General features: G+C 42.0%; 1 protein-coding gene across 19 annotated transcripts in view; it reads left to right on the top strand.

The window, feature by feature from the left end:
• Nucleotides 1–22,294, top strand: part of LOC146968898 (calcium/calmodulin-dependent protein kinase type II delta chain) — a 72,142-nt gene that overhangs the window by 24,768 nt on the left and 25,080 nt on the right. For 10 of the 19 annotated variants that reach the window (XM_085760048.1, XM_085760044.1, XM_085760032.1 and 7 more), the window contains 4 exons: nucleotides 10,639–10,698; nucleotides 13,597–13,651; nucleotides 16,630–16,695; nucleotides 19,991–20,063. In XM_085760048.1, the coding sequence (XP_085616174.1) occupies nucleotides 10,639–10,698; nucleotides 13,597–13,651; nucleotides 16,630–16,695; nucleotides 19,991–20,063 (254 nt within the window). Of the gene's footprint in view, nucleotides 1–10,638; nucleotides 10,699–13,596; nucleotides 13,652–16,629; nucleotides 16,696–18,139; nucleotides 18,213–19,990; nucleotides 20,064–22,294 lie in introns of all 19 variants that reach the window. The other 9 variants (XM_085760049.1, XM_085760045.1, XM_085760034.1 and 6 more) reach the window with 1 other exon arrangement.

The following is a 22,294-nucleotide window of genomic DNA, read 5'->3' as shown; positions in this document are numbered from 1 at the left end:
AGACAGTCTCAGGTTTTCTAAGGATCTGTTGAGGCGATCAGAAATACGGAATAAAACCTTTAATTGATGAGGTTTTAAAGCAGTAAACTGCAGCCAGCTTTGGGAGGTGATAAAGCAGCAGCTGGAAAACCTAAAGTCATTTATCCTTATTGTTATTGAGGGAGCTAACGGTTTACTGAATGAGACATGAGATATTCAGTTTATATTTGAAGCAGTTTCTGAAGCGGCTCTCACTCAAAAAGGAAATGAATTTAAATTATGGCAGAAATAAACCAGTGATAAAAAAAAAAAAAAAACACCAACCAGGACTTAACGTCTAAATCCTGTCGGAGGAAATAATTCCACTGGAGCGACTCGTGGGCTCGGTCAGCTGACCTGCGTGGCCACTGGGAAAGTGAAAGTGAGCAGTCGGTCTCCAGATGGCGTGATCAGTGCCGTCCCTCTCAAAGTGTGAAGGATTACTGCAGGACATCGCACTCACACTCCTCATCTGTCAGAGCAGCAGCGCTCAGACGGCTTTAACCAGTTCAAACCCTGTGTTGAGGAGGTTGAAATCATGAAGATGCAACACTGTTTATCCGGATTCAATAAAGTTTAAGATAAATAAAATAAAATGGTTGTTTAACTCTTTATAATAAAAGATAGATAGGCTATAGAAAAGAAAAGGAGCATCCTTCACTGTTCATTTCATCGCTCCACCATAGAAACTCAGCTGGTCTGTCCGGCCTCCCCCTCTTCCTCCTCCTCCTCCTCCTCCTCTCTCCAACAGCTGGCCTGTCCTCCTCCTCCTGTTTACACTACATCAGCTTCATCACATGAACAGCCTAAGCCATCAGCTCACACACCGTAACAGCAATCTGGCTATTAGTATTAAAAAAAAAAAAAAAAAAGCATTTTTGCAGATGCAGAAACCACTGGGGATTTTTTCCCCCCCTCACAGTTCCTATTAAATCCATGCATTTTGAGAAACAGTGACACTTCCCCAGCTGTGCTCTGAAGATCAATTTAAAGATGTGAGTGGTGTGTCTGCAGGAGTTTGAGTGACCGAGTGTGTGACGTGTGTCAGGTTCAGGATGATGGTGGGTGTTGTGCTTGAACGTCTGGCTGCTGGTGATAGTGGTGGTGCCGCCTGCCAGCTCGACTCTCTGACCTGTCGTCATATCAACCTCCACACACAGCCTGAAGGCGCCTGTGTGGCGAGAGATGGCATGAAGTGAAAGCTGCTTGGACAGAGCCATTGTCCCACTGACCGGTGTCTTGGTGCTCGAACAGTATTGGAAATGAATGAAATGTTGTTTTTAACTTCTAAATTTGAAGATTTTACAGACCTGAAGTTATAATTTTTCACATTTTCATTCTATCAAACCTAAAAGACGACATTTGCAGATCTGGCCATACACAATAAGACACTAAAGTGTCTATGCAACAGTTAAAATTCATATGGAAGCATTTTATATCATAACATCAAGATGTTTTATTCATTTATTCAGTGTGAATACAGCTTCCTTCTCTTCTATCCCACTTATTAACACTTAAAATCTGCTCAAAACGACGTTAAACGAACAGTTAAATAATCGTATCTGTGTTAAATGTAGGACTCAAAGTAAAAATCCCAGCCATGCCGTGTAGTTGGCAGTAATTTAGCCTTTTTTTAGATATGAAGTACCTCATCAATTAGGATACTTGTTAATCCAGAGGGGCTGTTATGGGATTAGGGACTAGGATTAAACTCACAGACATAATTCAGATCGCAGCAGGTCAGTTGGTTTTTGTCACAGAACAAAGATCCAGGTTATGAATCATTAGATAAACCCTCAGCTCTGACCGAGACACTTGCATTTTGTTCATGTGGAAAAATATCCCTTGATTCTTCTGGACTGACTTTGAAAATCAAATAAAAGTAAGATTATTACCTTGGTACTTAAAACCATAAATTGCAGTATAAAAACCTCATAAAGTAGGTTCACGCAATAGGCCTTCATTAAAATAAAAGCCATTTTTTAAAAGTGAGCTAGATATGTCGGCTGCTTCAGAGACTGGGGACATTGATGGTAAAACTCCTGTTCCCCTGAGGATGAACCACAACTAACAAAATGTAAAAATGTGACTTTAAATAAAACTGTTGTGTTTAATAGAGAATGTGAAGCTGACGTCACGCCGCTTTGCGTTGTGGGACGTCGGTGCCATCTTTAGAGGAACGCAAACGTAAACAGAGAGCGGGGAAAACGGAGGAAAACAAGCAAGAAGAAAAAGAGAAAGAAAAAGAGATGAGGAAGACAGACAAAAAGAAAAAAGAAATGGAGAAGGGGAAGGGAAACGAAGGAGGAACGTGATTTATCCAGACATCGTGAACTATCTCGTTTTTGGTATTAGTGCATATACTACTGTGGCATTTTTTTTACGCAGCAGTACTGTCCCACCATGATTACTTTTAAGCGACTTTGGGGAACTTTTTTTAGGGAGACGAGCAAGTGTTTACATCCGCGATCCTCCAAAGATGGCGCCCAACGTCCCACAATGCAAAGCGGCGTGACGTAACTTCACATTCTCTGTAATGTAAGCGTAACCTGGATGAAACCAAACAAACAAACTGGTTTGCCCTAACGTCATGACAACAGCTAGCGGCGGCTGCTAGCAGCTTTTGTTTACGCGCAACATGGCGACCACCAAAGAGCAGCCATTGTTCGATTCAGTCGTGGCTTCGATTGTGGCTTCGATTTTCAGAGACTGTAATATATTGACTATTGAAAAAGATAACAAAAACCTTAGCGTTAACATTAGCGTTACGTTTTATGTCACTCAGCCGATTTGTTTGAGGTCCTTCCAATGTCGTACAGAGGCATTTTTATCGATGTCCGTTGGTCACGCCTCCTGGTGGTTTGTAGACCTGTGCTCAATCTGAAATGAGATTGAGATGCGGTCTGGTGTTAGCGAGGCTGGTTTGTGTTTCTCTCTGTAAATTAGATGAGTTCTTTGTGTTGAAACAGCTCAATGCCAGTGGGTTTTCATACACACACCTTTTGCTTCACACTCTGTCAGTCCAAACACACACACCTGGTCTGTGCTCTTAGCCCTGACAGCATGTCTGTGTTCCCTGTGTGGGCATGTACTCTGGGTTATTTTTAGCCTCTTCTTTCTTACTTCTTTTGTCTCTGCTGATGCACTGATGTGGCAGCTCCACAGTGCAGCGTTAATTCACAGATCCGGCTTTCTTCTTTTTCTTCTTCTGTGTCATTCACAGAAATAGAAAAAACAGTCCCACTGCAAAAAAAAAAAAAAAAGGTTTTTGGATCTCGATTCAAAAACATTTTACAGATTTGTTTTATTACTCGATGTTTCCTGTTCTTGTCTTTACCGCTTGTTACCATAAAAGTAGCACGAGCTGCTGCCTGGTTGTTGAGTCCTTCATTTTTTTTTTTTTCTGTTGGACTTGTTCCTGTGGATAAATCCAGGCTGTGGCAGGAATATCCTCGGTGGCTTAAAGTGGTCCGCAGAGATTTGCCTACAACTGAGCCGTGGCTGCATATGTGTCTGAGTGTGTGTTGCCGTCTCGCAGGATTTGGCGTGAAGAAGCCCAGATGGAGACAGTGGAGCAGAATATGGTCTGAATTCAAAGCAGACGCACTAGAGACTCTAGGAGCTCCGGATGGATGAAGACCCAGAGAGTAGAAACCCATGTAGGGAGACGGGTGACTAGAGGACATGTCCCCACCCTCTAAAAAGTGAAGAGGTGAAAAAGAAATTGAAGTCTGATGTTGGAAAAATGGCTTTTAGTCGGTGGCGTGTTGTTTTACGGTTCGATGGTTTGATCAGATTTTCATGGTCAAAGGTCAAAGTCATGGTGACCTCACAAAACACACTTTTGGCCTTGTGAACTTGATGTCTCCAGAGCTCCTCAAGGAAACCCAAACTCCAAAATTTGCCACAAATTCCCAATTGAACCAAAGGATGAACTGATTTAGTAAGTAAAATATCGTATCGCCGTTTCGTCCACATGGAACCGCCGTTTCTGGGCAAACCTAAAACTTGGTCTGATGTTGGAAAAATGGCTTTTAGTCGATGGTGTGTTGTTCTAGAGTGCGATGACCGACAAAACTCAAGACTTCACACAGCTAGAGTGCGATGACCGACAAAACTCAAGACTTCACACAGCTATTATGACAAAATGTTTCACAAATGGTTCAAACTTTATAAGACTCTGTAACCTGGAACTAGTCTGAGTGGTGGAAGGATACGACCACGAGGAGTTTGCATAATCCATAGTTGGAAAACACTGATGCAAATGCTAATATTAGATTAACATTTAATGTGATGGTTTGAAGGTTTAAAACCATCTGTGTTTTAACTAATAACACAGTGCACATGAATTAGAAAATACAGCTGCTGCTCAGATTACAGATGTTCTCAATGAGTTTATGTCAGGGACCCAAATGTGGATCTTCCAGGACTTCATTAACACCAGCAGCTACACATTATATTATTAATGAACTGAGTGTGAGACAACCTGAACCAGACAGAAATAGAGAATAACACTGACAGTAACACTGAGTCAAAGCCTTCACACACACTCTCTCCATGTTATCAGTATTGAAGCATCTGCGAAGTGTGTTCTCTAATTTTGACCCCAGCTTGACTCTTCATCTGACGACACACACACACACACAGGGATGCACATGTGGAGAACCCTCGATAGCTTCAGCTAATTGCATTTTGACAGGAGCCTCTTATTACAGTTCGTCCAATTACACGTCCACCCGAGAGTCTGCGGTGCGTCTGCAGCTCCGCCGCCAGCGGTGACTGATGATTACCATCACTAATGATAATTGTCAGCTCAACGATGAGAACAGACCTGAGATCTTGACCTGCTGATGAGATGAGAAGAAGAGAGTCGGCTTGTTCATGAGCGACGTGAACGGGAAAACACGTTGAGTAGACTTCAAGCTTTTGAATTTTGATATTTTAGGTGAAGTTTGTGTCTTTGGATGATCTAAATGATCAGTCAACTGTGTATTTGCCTTGATAATCGCAGTTTTGTTACAATAAGGCTTTTTTACTATATTGTGCCACCAGAGTGTCAACTAGTGTAAACTTACAAGTCGTGGACTTAGATCACTGTAATAACGGTAAAAGTGATTTGAACACTTTTTTTATTTTTTATTTTTTTACAGTTTTCTACCTTATTTGTTTATAATCCATTGTCATCCGCCATCTTTGCGAGTGACGTCTAGTCACGACGTCAAAAACTCACTTTAGTTCAGGGGCCACATGCAGCACAAATACTGTAGTGGGCCGGGCCGGTAAAATAACAGCATAATAAACTATAAACAACCAGAACTCTAAACTTTTCCTTTTGTTTTAGTGCATTAACATCATTTTACAAAACATATTATGAACGACTTGAAATTAGAATTTTCACACTTGACAAATTCATTCCGCAGATTGGATTGGACCCTCTGGTGGGCTGGTTTTGGCTCGTGGACCGCATGTTTGACACCACTGGTTTACGGCTTTTATCTGGAAAAATAAGGGGGAAAATATCAAGTTTAATCAAGGTTTTTGATTGTCTGTCATGGATTAACATTTGCGGAGGTTTTGCAGCAATTGCTGAATATCTTGAAAATTATAAAATAAGATTACTTGGAAAAACACTAAATTTGGGCCTCAGTGGAAGCCAAGTCACATCTGACAAATGGGGCCAATAATGTCGTCAAGTATTATCCGAGTTGTTGTTGTTGTTGTGTAGTTCACAGCAGCTAAGAAAACAGCAAACAGGCAGAGGTTTGTTGCAGATGAGTGCTGAGTGCAGACTGAGGCGGGGCTGATTTGCATGAGCAGATACTGAATAAAAAGGTGTCGAGTTACATCCAGATTATTTCACACATACAAACACAAACCTGGACAGAGACGTGTCTCCAGTCCCCAGTCCCCTGCTTCTGTAGAGACGTTGTTGTACCAGAGCTTCACCGGCCTGCCACTCATCTCCCTGCTTGATTTGAATGTTTTTCTTTACAGAGCCAGTTGTCGTAGGGACGTAAAATCCTGGTGTTGGGATATGAATGTGTATTTTCTGATTGAAACACCATGAAATAGAAACAATATTACATCTGCAGCTGGTTTTCTGGTGGGTCCAACACCTGTGTCTAGTGTGATGTCCATTTCTCTGTTTTTTCTTTCACATTCACTTTCTCAGTCTCTTGGCACTAAACTCCATTACTCACCTCTTACTTTGACAGCAGCAGGTGAAAATTGCGAGTTTTCACTTCTCTGTTCGTCTTTTTTTTTTCTCTCTCTCTGAGATGATGAGTGTGTGTGGCTGTAATGTAAAGCCTGGGAACGTCGAGGGATTATTTTTTCTAAGTGATCGTGGAGCTACAGACTCTAGAGGAGGAGGAGGAGGAGGAACCATATGTTCTGCTTTACATGTATGTGTGTGTGTGTGTGTGTGTGTGTGTGGAAGCGGTTCAGTTGATCAGTCGGCTGCATTGAAAATAGCTGCTGTCCTGGTTTTTTTTCCCTCTCTTTCGCACCGCCCTGATGGCGAGCGTCCGCGATGCTCATCTGGGTGTTTCTAACTGGGCCAGCTCCAGAGTGAGCCGCAGCAAGGACGTGGATCCATGATGGAGACACACCAAGGGGTCAAAGGAGCTTTCTGGGCCTCATGGGCTGTGGTGGAGTTTAGTGTTGGACTCATTATTGAAGACTGAGGCTTAGAGTGAACAATAAACAGTGTTTGGATAGCAATCAGTCAATCAAGCTTCATTTCTACAGCACTTTTTATACAATTTTAAAAAATGCAACACGAACTGAAAACACCACACTGAGCCCCTGAATACAACATGAAACAAAAACAAAGAATATGTCCTGAAAGCAGGAACTGAACTGAGGAAACACCAGAGGTAAAAAGAGCAGAAAAAGTGTAAAAGACAATTAATAAATATAAACAAATTAAAAAAAGGAATTAAAACGATAAAAATAAGAAAGGATAAGAAGCAAACAATATTTAAGGATGATTAGAGGAAGAAATTAATACATCAACATGAAATAAAAACAGATTAAAACTTAAATTAAAGCAATAAATAAGGAAGTAAAATAATACAATAACCTGATCCATCTGCCTGCTGAAGACAGTGAAGGACTTTTCAATAAAGAATATATAGAATCTGGGCAGCAAAGACAAAGAGTTCAGCTCATTAGTGGTTTGTAGTTTCAGAGAAAGTGAAAACGGAGAAGAACAGCAACACGTCTGAACCAAGAAACTGAAACAAGTCCAAGTTTCTGTCTCTGGCTCCATGAATCCATGCCACATGTAACGGAACAGGTTTATAATTGAACATGATCTTGAAGGATTATCACTCATTCATTTGTGGGAGACTGTTTGAAATATTTTTCGCTTTTCACCCCAGACATGAGTATTAAAACTGTGGAGGAAGGAGAAGTGGACTTGGTTTCATGCTTTAGTGACTTAGTTGCAAATCAGTTTTCAAAGATAGAATACATGTAGATTGATAAAAAATACATTTCACAAGTTGTGTTGAGTCTGAGTGAGATTTGACAATGTGTGACTTGATTTTATGCTACTTCTTTTTTCTTTTTCTTTTTTTAAAATGTTTTTCGTTGAAGGAAGTCATTTGAGAAAAAGGTCTCACATTTATTTCTGGTGCAGTTTTAAGCAGTAAATGATCTCAAAATCCGTCTCTACTACTGTACTGTCTGTGCTAGTAACAAGACAACAGTATCTGCCATACCACAGTTTTTAACCCTTAAGAAGCTTTTTTAAATTTTGAAGATAAAAGATTTTACAACGATACATTTACCTTAAAATTATACCAATATACAAATAGTATAAAGTACTGTTCAACCATACAACTTTTTTTTCAGATTTTAGTCAAGAAGAAAAAAAAGTTTAATTTAAAGAAATTATTTTATTTCTTTAACAATATTACACCTGCGACAATCTGTCAAACATTAGTGCAGATTCACTTAAAGTAGCAACATTACAGTACACTTTGTTTGATACCAAACCTGAAGCAATATAACGTGTGTTTTTTCTACAATATCACTTTTTAATTTAACAAAACATGTCAAAGTTCTAAAATGTAATTTACTTAACTTAATAAGAAAATCACTTGTCTCAAAATTGTTAGAATTATTTACTTAAAGCAGAAAATGTCTCATAGTTTTTACACTTTTTATAATCTTGAGTCTTCTGTCAACCTCAACTCTTCCTCCCTGTCTGAGTATGACTGAGTGGAGCCGCTCTCTTCATAACAGTAGAGGACACATGTATCGACTGTTGAGTGGCATAACTGACCTGCAGCAGAGTGATAATGAAGACAGTGAGGAACTCGGAGGAAGGAGATGACAGAGAGGACCAGTGTGTGTGTGTGTGTGTGTGTGTGTGTGGTGGAGCTGGTGAGCGAGGCACCACTCACGCTGTAAATCCTGTTATGTCACAGATTAGCAGCGCGCCATGCAGCGATGAAAAGGAGGAGGGAGGGAGGAGGGGAGGAGGAGAAGTGAACGTTCACTTGGTGACCACGAGGATTACAAACGGCGCTGTAAAAGCACATCCCATTGGTCCGATTTTAAGGGATTAGAGAGTTGTGAGGCGACGTGTGATTGGAGGACAGAGGCCTGACATCTGGTTTGGAGTGAGGAGGTCAGGAAGGAGCAGAGACGCCTCACACTGGAGCTGCTGCAGGTTGGATGGAGTTAGGCAGAGATGACAGGAAACACAGAGGATGTTCGAGCCCCCTCACACCACAACACAACAAAACATAACACACACACAGACACACTTTCTTTCTCCTTCTTTCTCATCTCTCTCCTCTTCGGGCTTGACTTCATCTGTCACTCACACAGCTCCCCCTTGTAGACACAGAGTGACACTGCAGACCTACAACACATGAAACTCAAGAGTCAGTGGAGAACTTACTATAAAAGTTGTGAAACTTTTATTTTTGAATGACGAAATGTGCTTTTCACACTAAAGGAAACAAAAAATACAGATTTTTTTAAAGAGTTGTGACTAAATGAGGAAGAAAATTAGCGTTGTCAGCACTTTCATTGTCATTTTCTATGGTTTCTAAATTACAGTGGAAACTGTTGATATCATGGGAAAAGCAACCAGCTGCTTAAAAGAGTCTCTCCCATATACATGATGATAAATAATCCTCTCATTGTGATCAGTTTATTTGCTTAAAGTGTGCATTTTTGGTCCTTTACAAAAAAATAAAAAATAAAAATAATGGGAAAAAAACATTTTAAATTGTTCTGAAGTTTGGAACAATGTCCAATAATACTAAATGCTGTATATAATAAAGAGTTGAACTGGTTATCAATGGATGATGATGATATATCAATCATCTAATCCACCTTTAAAGGGATAGTTCAACATTTTGCAAATTGGCCCATTGCCATAATCCCTATAGTTTTAGCAGTAGGTTTGTTACCTTTATTTGTCGGTGCAAGCTATTTTTAGAACGGCGGAGCAGAGCTGCGAGCTGCTCAGAGCTACGCTACAGAGGCTAATGGGATTTCTTGGTTTCCCTCATCAAACTCACCAAATACACAATCCAACAACTCCAAAACATCCGTAGTGTAGCTCTAAGCAGCTTGCGGCTCTGCTCCGCCGTTCTAAAAACAGCTCGCACCGACAAATAAAGGTAACGAACCTGCTGCTACGACTATAGGGATTGTGGCAATGGGCCAATTTGCCAAAATGTTGAACTATCCCTATTATACCTTTGCAGTATCATTTATTTTAAGGTGGTATCATCACCTTGAGCTCCACCTATAGAAAAATCCTCCTGTTGGGCTCCACAGTCGTGAGTGATGCGTTCGTTATCACAAGCTGTTGATTATATATTCAACAGTCTCTTGTGTGACTTTGTCTCCATTATTTCAGCATCTTCAAAGCCTATTCATTTGAATAGCAAATCAGGTGAATTGGAGATAACCCCGGTGACCCCCCCCCTCTCTCCACACTGTGTGAGCTGCTCACAGTTTAGTTGTGTCCATTGTCTCCTGTCTCTGGCTGTTTATCTTGCTACGGTCTAATAGTCTAATACATTCATCCGTCTGCTGCATCTCTGTAGAGATAATTATAGACAATTACTTCATCTCCGTTGGCCTCCGTCATTAAAAGATGTTTTTTTTCTGGCGGTAATGCAGTGAAAAGCAAAAGTAAAATCAAAGTGCAGCTATAAAAAGGAACATTTATATTCTGTCTCAAGGACTCATCAGGAAATATTGTCGATTTTAGTCGCATAAATGTGTGTTTTAAAGGAGAAAGACCTTAACAAGTTAGTGTTGGCAAAACTTAAATTCCCATAAGTGGATGTGAACATTTTCATGCTCACAGGTTGGAAATAACATGAAGACCTCAGTGTATACCAGTATCAAGGGGTTGGTTTTAACGTGGCTCTGAAACTCTTTTCTGATTGGCCAACACCAAACCCTTGGATGGTTGGTCCAGGTGGGCAGGGCATTGAGGGCAGAGATTGCTTCGTTATGACATCACAAAGTGTACCTTTCCCTCCAATCCGCTTCCTATCCTCAGTGCAAAGTAATGATGAATGATAACACATCTGTCACATCTGTCCACCTTCCACAATCGTTGTCTCTTTGTCTTTGCAGATCACCAGAAGCTGGAGCGAGAGGCCAGGATCTGCCGCCTGCTGAAACATCCCAACATCGGTAACTAGTTTATTCTCCCACTCACCTCTGTCCCTGTCCTCCTCATGGTGTCATACTGGTGTGTATATCCACGTGTGTGTGTGTGTGGTCGGCCGTTAGAGGCTCTGCAGCCGTAGAACATGTTTAATATTTAAAAGTTTTCCTCCTAAGTGCTTTTTGACAACACACTATATATATTGTACGTACTGTATTTATATAATATGTATAGGTATCTTCTGTTCTTCATCCATTTGACCATCAACCATGTATAGAAGAATTATTTTTAGTAGACACATTGCAGCATCGTCCAAAACCACAATGACGATAATATATGGTGTAATTGGAGCCTCTGTTCAATTACGGGGGAAACTTCACTTTAAAAAAATGATGGGAACCTCATTAAAAGTTCAATAACGTGCGTCTAGAAGGATTTTGGACCTGCATGGAAAGAAAATGCAGCCCCCTCCCTCTCATTTATTTGTATGAGGTCAGTTGGCGACAGAGTGGGCGTGTCGACATAAAGACCGACCACAACATGACATCATCTGGCAGCATGTTACTGTTACCAATCAAATCCAATCAAATCAAATATATTTAAGCACATGTTCCTGGTGAGGCCCTGGTGGTTTTCTATAATCCAATCTAATCTGGGTTTGATTAAACACAGTGAAGTGTTTTGAAATCTGAGGAGTGTCCACACACTGACTGAAGCTGATACTGTTGGATCAGATTTCAAAAACACAGCCGTTTGTTATTCATCCTACAGTTTTGAATGGAGCTACATTTAAGGTGCCTTCATGCCTGAGCTTCTTAGTCCACCACTTACACCAAGTCCTGACTCATGGACCCCAATGGCCCAACTAGATAAAACACAGGAATTGGTCTTGATTGCAGAACAATCCCATTGAGACCAATTTCAGGAGGTGGTCTTGCTTCAGTACCTAATAAAACTCTTGGGTAGTTCAGTGTGATACAGTTCTGAACTCAGCGTCTCGCACTAGTACATCTTGATTCACTTGAATGAAACCAAGCGGAAAATACCAGTTTACAAAGTCATCGACTGAATCAGACCAAAGCAAACAAGCTTGTGAAAACAATCTCAGAGTACATTCTTATTTACATTAGTACTTGATCTTACAAGTGCTGGTTTTTGTAGAGCCAGAAGGAGGACTACCTCTCTGAGAGTGTCTTATACTTATTGGGTCAAGGTGTGACAGCAGAAGGTCTGTGAAGGCTCTCAGTCCTTAAAGGTCCTAGAGAAAGTCAACCAGACTTGGGCGTAGACTCTTCAAGATGTTTAGCTTCTAATCCAAGAGGCTTCGAAACATCTTCAAGAAACTACAACCAAGTCCAGATTACCTATGTTTAACTTTCTTACAGTGACAGCAGGAGGCTCCTATAGCACTCTGGTTGACCCACAACCTACAGGTCAAGTTTGGTTAAGGTCGTTAGAGAGTATCATTGGTTTGAGGCAAAGCAGCATTGTGTGACAGCAGAAGGTCTCTGAAGGCCCTCGGTCCTAGAAGGTCCTAGTTGGATCAAGGTCAACCGGACTTGGATGCAGCTTCTTGAAGACATATTATCTCTAATCCAAGAGGCTTTGAAACGTCTTCAAGACACTACAACCAAGTCCAGTTTACCTAGATTTAAAGGAATAGTTCAACATTTTGGCAAATTGGCCCATTTCCATAATCCCTATAGTCATAGCAGTAGGTTCGTTACCTTTAATTGTCGGTGCAAACTATTTTTAGAACGGCGGAGCAGAGCCGCGAGCTGCTCAGAGCTACGCTACAGAGGCTAATGGGATTTCTTGGTTTCCCTCATCAAATTCATCAAATACACAATCCAACAACTCCAAAACGCTCTGGTGGACAAGTTGTGACTTTGTTTGAGTTTGATGAGGAAAACCAAGAAATCCCATTAGCCTCTGTAGCGTAGCTCTGAGCAGCTCATGGCTCTGCTCCGCCATTCCAAAAATAGCTTGCACCGACAATTAAAGGTAATGAACCTACTGCTATGACTATAGAGATTATATGGCAATGGGCCAATTTGCCAAAATGTTGAACTATCCCGTTAGGTCAGATTGACAGCAGGAGGTTTTCAGTCCTGTGGTCAGTAGTGACATGGTGGAGGTTGGACCCGCCACCTACAGGTCGGGATTGGTGAAGGTCATTTACGGCAAAGCAGCAATGTGTGGAAAAGTCTACAGTACAGGGTGATTACTGAGTCCATCAAACACAAACACTCTCTCTTACTGTAGGAGCCACAGGGGCCACATCGGTCCCTTTTTTACTTTCAGTGTAAATGACATGAGTGGATGATAGGGGGTTATTTGGTTTGGTTTTCCATGTGTATTAGCACAACTGAACCAAAGCTGCTTTTGGGTGAAACATAGTAATTTGTGTTTGACAGAGGCAGCGTTAAGAGGTGGTTAGTTAACAGCACGACATGAAAGAGCTCTTTATAAATAGATACTCCCTCACATGGGGTCCAGTTGTTTGATACACTAGATGAGGACAAAACCAGTCCACCAGAGTCCACCAAAATCTGATCTGTGAAGGTTTGGATGGTTTTGAAGAAATTCCCTCAAGGTTTTACAGAGATTTTGCATTTACAAGGCTACAAACATGACCTTTGACCTTGACCTCTGTTGAAATCAAATGAGTTCATCCTTGAATCCGTCCAAGTATGAAGACGTCTTGTTAGGATGTTACAGAGTTATGGTGTCCATCAGACTTGAGATGGGTGGACGAACAGGCTGAAAACAATACACCAGTACACCAAAGCTGAATCCAGCAGCAGAGCCTGAAAATCTTTTTTAAGTTCATAAAGTGTTGCTAATAATTGACATGGGAACCGACTGAAATGTTTTTCTTATATAATGAAATAATGTGTGTGTTGTTGTCGTCTCCTTCACAGTGCGGCTCCATGACAGTATATCAGAGGAGGGATTCCACTACCTGGTCTTTGACTTGTGAGTTCAGGACTTTTTATGCTTCACATTACTACACACAGTGGCACACATTCACATCATGCTGAGTGAGAGAGTCTCTGCCAATCAAAGGCCCTGTCTCTGAGGCATCATGGGAGATTAGATGTAGTGTTGTGTTTTTTGTTTTTTTGCTTCCTCTTTGCTCCATCTGTCACCAAAACGCCATGTGCTCACTCACCACTCAGATACTTGTGGATCATCAGTACAATATCAGATGATTTCCGTAGATTTATCTAAAAAAAAAAAAGAAGTAAAACTCCTCTTCCATTTGAAACATTAGATAGTCCAGTCGCTCCACTGTGATGCAACTGGTCCTTGAATGCAACCTCTCGAGCATGTTAGCCCCCTTCAAATTAGGACACAGTTATTTCTTGGCCCCGGGTGCAGTCACTTCCCTCGAGTGTCGTAGAGGTTGCCTGGCAACAAGTGAAAACTCCAGGAAGTCGCTCCACCTGGCCAAGAAAAACCCGAACCCCCTCCTTCTCTCCCTTCGCCCTCCACAGCTCAGCGTTTCCTTCATTCCTCCTCTCTCCTGTGTCTTGTCATCTATTGTCTGCAGCAGCTCGAAGGGAAATCACTTTAACATTTTTCTTGACGCCGAGTTTAATTTGACATGGAGCTGTAAAAAGGTCGGAGGGTGTTTACACAGATAAAAAATGTTCCTAAGAAAGAGGTGCATGTGTTTTTTTTAACCCTTATCCTATAGAGTCAGGTGAAATGCCATAGATTAAGAGAGCAACAGGACCGGAGGAAAGTCTAATCCATTCATGTTTTGGGTCATTTCCCTGGAAACACCAACACTGCAGCCCTCAAACTTTTACTACTTAATTAGTCTCTACACTAAATTTAAAGTTGCATGGGAGTTTAATGGAGGGTGAAAACCCCTGAGGCTCTGCGTGGTCATGTTTTCCAAAAACCATGGAAAAGGTTTTTTCCCTTAAAATATCATTCAAGTCACTCTCCTTGTTTTGGGGGAAACTGTTCCACTGACCCACTTTTAAGACCGTTTTTTCACACTTAAAGGGGAAACACTGCTGAGTTTACACGTGAAGGTCAGTTTCCTCAGCGCAGCCTCCACTGCTTTGGAGCTTGTCAAGTCCAACAGAGAGTGGTTTGTGGATAATAAAGCCCCTACTTAGGTGTATTATGGAGTCTGGAGGTCCAAGATACTGAACCCTGAAGTGCTCCTCATCCATCACTGTAAGGGTGTCTTAGGACCTGGCCCGTTTTAAGCAGTTGTTCCAAAACAGGGAGCGTTTAACCCCAAAGATCAGTTCGTTTCATACAGAATGTGAACACAGCAATCATGCTTGGATGTGGGATAAAACAAGCGGACCAAGATCGCAAAGAAGTGGTAGGTCTCGGCTTGTTCCCCTTCAAGCCCTGGAGCGGTTGGTTTGCAGCGAGAACGTAATCGACTCAGCAACCGACACAACATGCTGCTGATGATCCATGGTTTTCAATGGACCGGCCCGAAACCAGCAGGTCTGGTCGGGCCGCTCCATTGTTTGGCCAAAAATATATACTGATGACTTGGGCCAGCTTCCTTTTTTTTCTTTTTTTTTTTGGCCAGGTTCAGGTTGGATTTTTGCTGAAAATATATACAAATGACTCGAATCATATTGGTTCCGGGCTTCAACTCCGGGCGGGAGGAGCTTGGTTTTTTTTATTTTTAGCTCCTTTGAGACCTTTATTCCATGTTTTTGTTTTTCCCGGGTAACCTCATCCTCCTCCTTCTGGGTAAGATTTCTGACCAATGACAGAGGAGTTGGTTGGCGCATGGTATTTGTTTACAGCTTTGGACCATTTGGGACTGTTACCTTGTGAACACAAACGACCCAAAAGAAAAATGCAACAATTGTATCATTTTAGCCCGTGAATAGGAACAAAGCAAACGAGCCACAGTCACTTTCTATAAGTGACTGGGTGAATGCGGTAATTGTCGTTAAGGGTTGAGAAGACTAGGAAAATGCTACAAGTGCAGACTCTGCAGTTTGATCATGTGTGGTCATGCAGTGGTTTTTAACAAGCCTGTTGAGTTTAGTAGTTTGGCAGCTCCTGTTGATCACAGCAGTGATTGTGGTTCGTCTGGTTTCTCTCTGACGTTTGTGTTCTCAGGTCGTCTCTCTTTGTCTGAACCAGAAAGAGTCGGAGCTCCTGACCTTTAAGCCCCCGGTGTAAAGTTTCAGAAAAATACTGGAGCCTTCCCTTCTAGTAGTGCAGCTCTTTGTTCAACGCTTCTCCCGTCTGGTTCTGCAGCTTTGTTGTTTTTGAACCAAAGCCAAGGCAACCCTGATGACATCATCATCATCATCACCCCAGACTGTAGAAAACTGGAGCCATGAATACACACATCCATTAGAAAAAAGGTCCTGGTGTGAAACTGGTCAAATATCTGAACCTCAGCGATATAAACTTTTAGCTGTGGCACGAAATGAAACGCCGTGAATCCTGGTTTTTCAGCTCCTTGATTCACTGTTTGAGATTTACAGGACATGAACTTGTCCCTGTCCGAGCTCCCAGCAGCTGAGTCACATCATAATACTGAGTGCTGTGTTATTACTGCACTTGGTTGTGTTGCCGTTAAGTCCAGTTGATGTTACTTGGACAAACAGTCTGTACAGTGAGTCACCGGGGGAGCCGACCCCCAGATAAATGAATGCCCACGCACCATATGACCACATCTGCTGGACTATATCTCCAGAACGATCTCACCACTCAAGAGCACAACGTCGTTGCTCTCAAAATAAATGCAGTCATCATCGTTAGTGCTGTCGACTCACAGCCAGAAGGTTCTGGGTTTGATTCCCAGGCCTTTCATTGGGTTCCTCTAAGCTTCTCCAGTCCAAGATGGTGCTGGATCGTCTCCAGAACCTCCAGAACCTCCACGACCCTGTATGGACACCTGGTCTTTTGTCTTTCAGTTGATGTTTGTTGTTCTGTTTGATGTCCCTCTCCAGAGTTACAGGCGGCGAGCTGTTTGAGGACATCGTTGCCAGGGAGTACTACAGCGAAGCCGATGCCAGGTCAGTGTGAAGCTCTGCTGTGTTGATATATCTGACTCGTTCTACAAGTGTGAAGTCAAACCCAATAACTGGCAGCATAAAGACGGACTGAACAGACACACTATGGAACGATTGATACATTAAAATGCAAATCCTCAATTTGCGACCAATCACCAATGTATATTGTAAATATTTAGCACAACCAGTCCTCTTTGGACAGGTGTGGTCTGTTGTTCTGTCTTCTTTCTGCCTTTTATGGACCAAATCCTCTTTCTACATTCCTGGTCTACCTGTGTGCTTCGTTTATGGACTTTCCCAGTTTCCCCTGCTCTCTTGTTTATAAAAAATCAACTCAAAAAAGAAGCAGATTTTTGTAAAGAAAAGCAGCTCTGTCCCAAAAGCTTGTTCATGCAGTTGGGTTGAAGTCCGTCGTTGGGTTGACGGAACATCTCCAGCTCTTCTGATGTTCATTTAAATGCAGACTTATATAATTTAAGGTTATTGGTTGTATTTTGCGGTGGATTTTTCACTGATTTGTAGACGGTAAGCTTTAAATTAAGATCAGTGAGGTTCTGATTGATTAGGACGCATGTGTCCTGTGTACTGTATATTGCTCTGTGTTAAATGGCTTAAAGGAACAGTTCAACAATGTACCTCCTGCCCTAGGGTCATCTGTGAACATCGATATCACATATGGGACTGATTTGTCTAGTTTCACTTAAAGCAAATGTACTAAACAGGAGAAAATGTAAAGAAAATATATAAACAAGGGTCCGACCTTGTGACCCATTGACAGTATTGGTAACATTGGAGACGAGGAAACGGCTCAATAGCTTCTCTCCGGAGTTCAAACAAACACCGATCAACACCTCTACAGCCTCGTGAATCACATAACTAATGCACAACATGAAATTGAAATGAAAATTTTATGCAATTAGATTTCTGTTTATATATATTTAGATGTTAATGGTGTAAACCAAACTGCAGAGGATGGAGAACGTCCTCCATGTTTAAATCTTGTCGAACAGGTGAGTGATGAAGGAAACTGGTTGTTTCTTAAGTGATGACGTTCACGTAACTTTATACAATAGTGCGTTGTTCACCTCTCACTAGTCTCCGCTGCCTCAACTGTTTTGTTTGTTTTTGTCCTTTATACTTGGCTCAGCTGCCTTTAAGTTTGGTACTGAGGCAGTTTTAAAGGTGTTAATTAAACTTTGGACAGAGCTTAGTTTGCTGTTTCCCTCTGTAGCAGGTCTTTCTACTGGTCCAGGCAAACAAACCTGATGGTGAAGTGGATCAGCTGGTGCTGAACTGTTCCTTTAAACCAGTTCCTCTGTTAAAAAAAAAAAAAATCAAGTGTTGTTACCTGACGTGTTGTGGTGTCCGCCTGTTCCTCTGTTTCCTGACATTTTATCTGTTCTTCCTCTCCTTTCTGCTTCTCGTCTGGTCTCTCTCTCCTCTACAGTCACTGCATACAGCAGATTCTAGAAAGTGTAAATCATTGCCACATAAATGGCATAGTGCACAGGGACCTAAAGGTTAGTAAGTGACGACAGTAACGGCAAAAAAAAGACACGGGCCTGTCCCGCCTGCGGCACCTTGCCTCGCTCCTCCACTGCCTGATCAATCGACCAATTAACCTCTCACAGAATGCCGCCTCCTCCCAAGAACCACCACCGCCGCAACCTCCGCCCTCCTCCTCCTCGACCAGACGCCCTCCTTGCACACGGCCGTGACTGGAGTGTTAAAAACCCCACCAACTCCAGGTCGCCGTGGGCAGGTGGGCTGGAGGAGGGGAGGTCCTCGGTGGTTATGGTGCGATGGTGGCGCCAGAGGAGCTGGCAGATCTCATCTTGACCCGCCTCTCCTGTATGCCAGGGCACAAAGTGCATGTAGCATCTGTCCAGAACCATGCTGTGACCGGGCCGCTGGGAGGCCGAGGCCCGGGAGACGAGGAGGACGAGAGGAGAGCCCAGATTTAGGGAGGGAATTTCTGTTCCTAGATTTGATTGGTTTGATGTAAAAACACAGATTTGAAATAATTTGATACCAAATTATGTTAAATGACTAAAAGCATCAGTGTTTGAACCAGCAGCTTCTCCACAGGCCGTGAGACGAGTCAGTGTGTCGACATCCTCCTTATAACAAGTATAAACAACATTTGTCTAAAGATAAAAGTTGAATCTTGGCTATTTGAGCTGCAAAGTACTATCAAAATGAGATTTTTGAACTATTATCATTTAAGTTGTGAGTGAATATTAGGCCTATATGGAGCAGTAAGACCTGTAGTCAGTTTAACATTAAACAAGATAAACCAGCACCTATTTGTAGAGATTTAAATACTGATACAATTAAGTTAAGATTATTTTGTTAATATCTTGTGAGACTGTTCCTTTAATACAAGACTAAGAAAGAAAGAGATGAAATAAAAATAGAGTTCCTTGTACATTTGTCAAGTAATAAGTAGTAATCTGATCTAATTTCCATAGAAAAAAACATCACAATGAAGGCATGCTAAATTGGCAGCTGCACACATCTGGATTGAGTGGACAGACCAGAACTCTAAACTGAACTTTAAATGATGATAGTGTGACCGTCCACCACAATGGACTCTGTCGTTGCATTCAGAGGACTCACCACACATAAAGAACATAAAGACTGAAAACACTCTATTGGTTTTCAACCACAAAACCACCTTTAAACCAAGTGATAATTTTAACACAAAAACCTCACCTCATTCAGCTGTGATCTGCCACAGACTGTTTATCGTAAACCTGAGGTCAGTCGCTCCACGGTCGTGCAGAAAGTATAAAGTAGTAGTAGGGAAGTGAAAGTGCCCATGGTTCAACACTGGTGCCCTCTGTCTCTCTCTGTCTCATAGTGAAACCACATCTTCCTTCAGCTCCACAGCTTCCTCCTCTCTGGCCCAGGGTCTGGTCTCCAGCTGGCCGCGAGCTAACACCACTTCTGTTTTGAGACTCAGCCAGAGACCTGGTCGTGTTGCGTGACTAGTCCATGATGATGATGATGATGACATAATTGCAGTCGTTCTTTATTTTTTTCCTTTACCTGTCACAGTGAACACAAGTGTGTGACTGTGGCAGAAAAGAAAAACACTTGCTGTCGAGTTAATGGGCCATTTTTTTACTAAATTTCCCCCATGATTGTGGTTTCTGGAGGAGGAGGCCCAGTCCTCCCCCCAACCACAACCAGCAACACGGCCAGCAGCTCCCCTCAGTGTCAAAGCATGCTCACAGCCTCAGACAGTGAATGGTAGCTTGTCACTAACCCATGGCTCCCTGGTGTTTGCATGTAGTCATTGCATTCAGCAGATCCTAGAAGCTGTGCTCCACTGCCACCAGATGGGCGTGGTCCACCGCGACCTCAAGGTAAGTAACACGCGCCGTAAACCAGTGAGCCCAAGCTCCTAGTCTCCCACCTCTACAACATGTGGTCACTGTCCTGTCCTTCTTTGTCTGCAATGAGAAAACACCAGCTTCACATGTCCTCTGAGAAGATGGTCCATTTAGGGAAGGCATGTCCAAACTTTTCCACAAAGGGCCGGTGTGGCTGCAGGTTTTTGTTCTAAACCAAGCAGCAGCAGCAGCGCATCATTGACTCATCTAATCAACTGATCTCAGTCTTGTCAGCTGATTGGTCAATATTTATGCTCTTGATTGGTTGGAACAAAAATCCTGCAGCTGCACTGACCTTTAGGGTCTGATCTACTAAGATCCCATATTAAGATACTAAACTGGGTGTGCATTGCAACGTACCTCGCATTTGGTTGGTGTACGATTTTCAGGTGGTCGATGAAGAATAATTGCATCAATGATGATAGGTCGGAACAGCAGCATGTAAATGAGGGGTTTGTGTGTTTATTAATGGTTTCCGCAAGATGGCAGCAAACACAAAATGAAATCTGATCCATTAGAGGTATTAATAGAGTAGGGAAATAAAGATAAGTCAAAGCTACATCAAAGAGGAAATGCTGTCTATCTGTTAGAAATTAAATGCAGTTGTAATTCAAAGAAGAACAACAGAAGAAGTTAAAGGTACAGTTGGCAACAGTTGATTAGTCATATTTTCTCTGAGATTTCCGACAAAGGCCCGGTATTTCGTAGACTTACCAGCTGTAGCTTTAAAGGTTGGGTGGGAGATCCTGGAAAAACAGTTTGAGCAGGCTACGTTTTGAAAATACACAATTCAAAAGTCCAAGCCCCTTTCCTCAGACTTTTTTCTGAAGCCACACCTCCAGAGTGCAGGAACACACAATGCTGTTTAGCGTTGGGTTTACACGCAACAATATTGCGGAAAGCTGCATTGCTCACATTGGGATTACATTGGGCAACTTTCCGAGGGAATGCCGCTAACTTTCCGCCAGCTTTTTTGCACGTTTGACGTCTGACTTGAATGTGGCGTTCAACATGATTAGATGGTGTTTTTACAGGCTTGTCAGGTGACTGACTTTTTTCATTTTTGTGAAAAAGCATTCAATTAAATGGTTGCAATCGGGGTGTGAAGAGTTTTTCAAGCAATTTAGTAAAAAATGCTCCAGAATAAGATCTCCAACCATTCCTTTAAGAGAATATGGCAAGACAAAAGAAAAATGGTCTTATAATAAACGTTTGTCACTCAGATGGGGAAGAGAGCAGCAGGTGCAGCTCGGTGTCTCTGGTAACTCAGATTTTAGTGGTGGGACAGCTTACAAGACAAAAACATCAGTCTGGAGCCCTTAAGGACGGATCGTTGTCCATAGCTTTATGGTGTAATAGTTTTAATGCATATTGCAAATGGCTTCTGTACGAAGTGTATAGTATACCGTATGAGCTATATATAGATACAGCCGTTAGTGGTATCATTAACTGTTGATCTGATGATGAGTCGGCTCAGGTCTTGTTTACGTCTCTAACTCTGCCCCTCCAAAGCACTGATTTGCCAATCAAATGAAGCGGGTGTGTCTCAGGTTCGGTTTACCTTCAGCAATAATCAGCTTGCAGTTTGCATTTGCAGACTGCACTACTATCTCTGCGACGTGATTGGCCGTTGCTAGGCAGCTGCCACGGCTCAGTGCAGGAATAAAGAGAAAACAAATACATCCAAAACAAACATGCAAGCAGCAGAGCAGAGGCTCTGTGGAGGGGAAGAGCCGTGTCCGTGGTGGGATTTCATCTCTCCACATCAGGAACAGGAAACAAATATAAACACAAACACGCACATATGTTTACACCTGTGTGTGTTGTAAAGTGTCAGAGTTAATGTGAAGAGCCTGGACACAGAACAGCTGCTGACCTGCTAAAGTTTCAGCTTGACCAGGGCGTCAGTGTGTTGCATTGTGGGTAATGTAGGTCAGGTATCTCACACACTGTTTGGTTGAAAATCCTGCCATGCTATGCTAGTAGCAGCTAATGTAGCCTGGATCCTGTTTGATTTTGTTTAGATTTGTTTTTTCCAGTCTGAAAAGCTACAATTGATAACTACACAAACATTTTTGTAAGTTTTATTGAATGGATAATTGTTGTTTATAAAAAATGTTGGCTTTTAAATTCTGTCTACAAATAGATGGAAACAGGTTTTCTTCCAAAAAAAAAAAAAGCTTTTTAGCAATTATGTTATTAAA

Source organism: Trachurus japonicus, chromosome 18 (assembly GCF_045865225.1).
Source record: "Trachurus japonicus isolate A0001 chromosome 18, Traja_1.0".
Lineage (NCBI taxonomy): Eukaryota > Metazoa > Chordata > Actinopteri > Carangiformes > Carangidae > Trachurus > Trachurus japonicus.
Note: the sequence above shows the minus strand (reverse complement) of the source record. Positions and strands in the feature narration are given on the sequence as shown.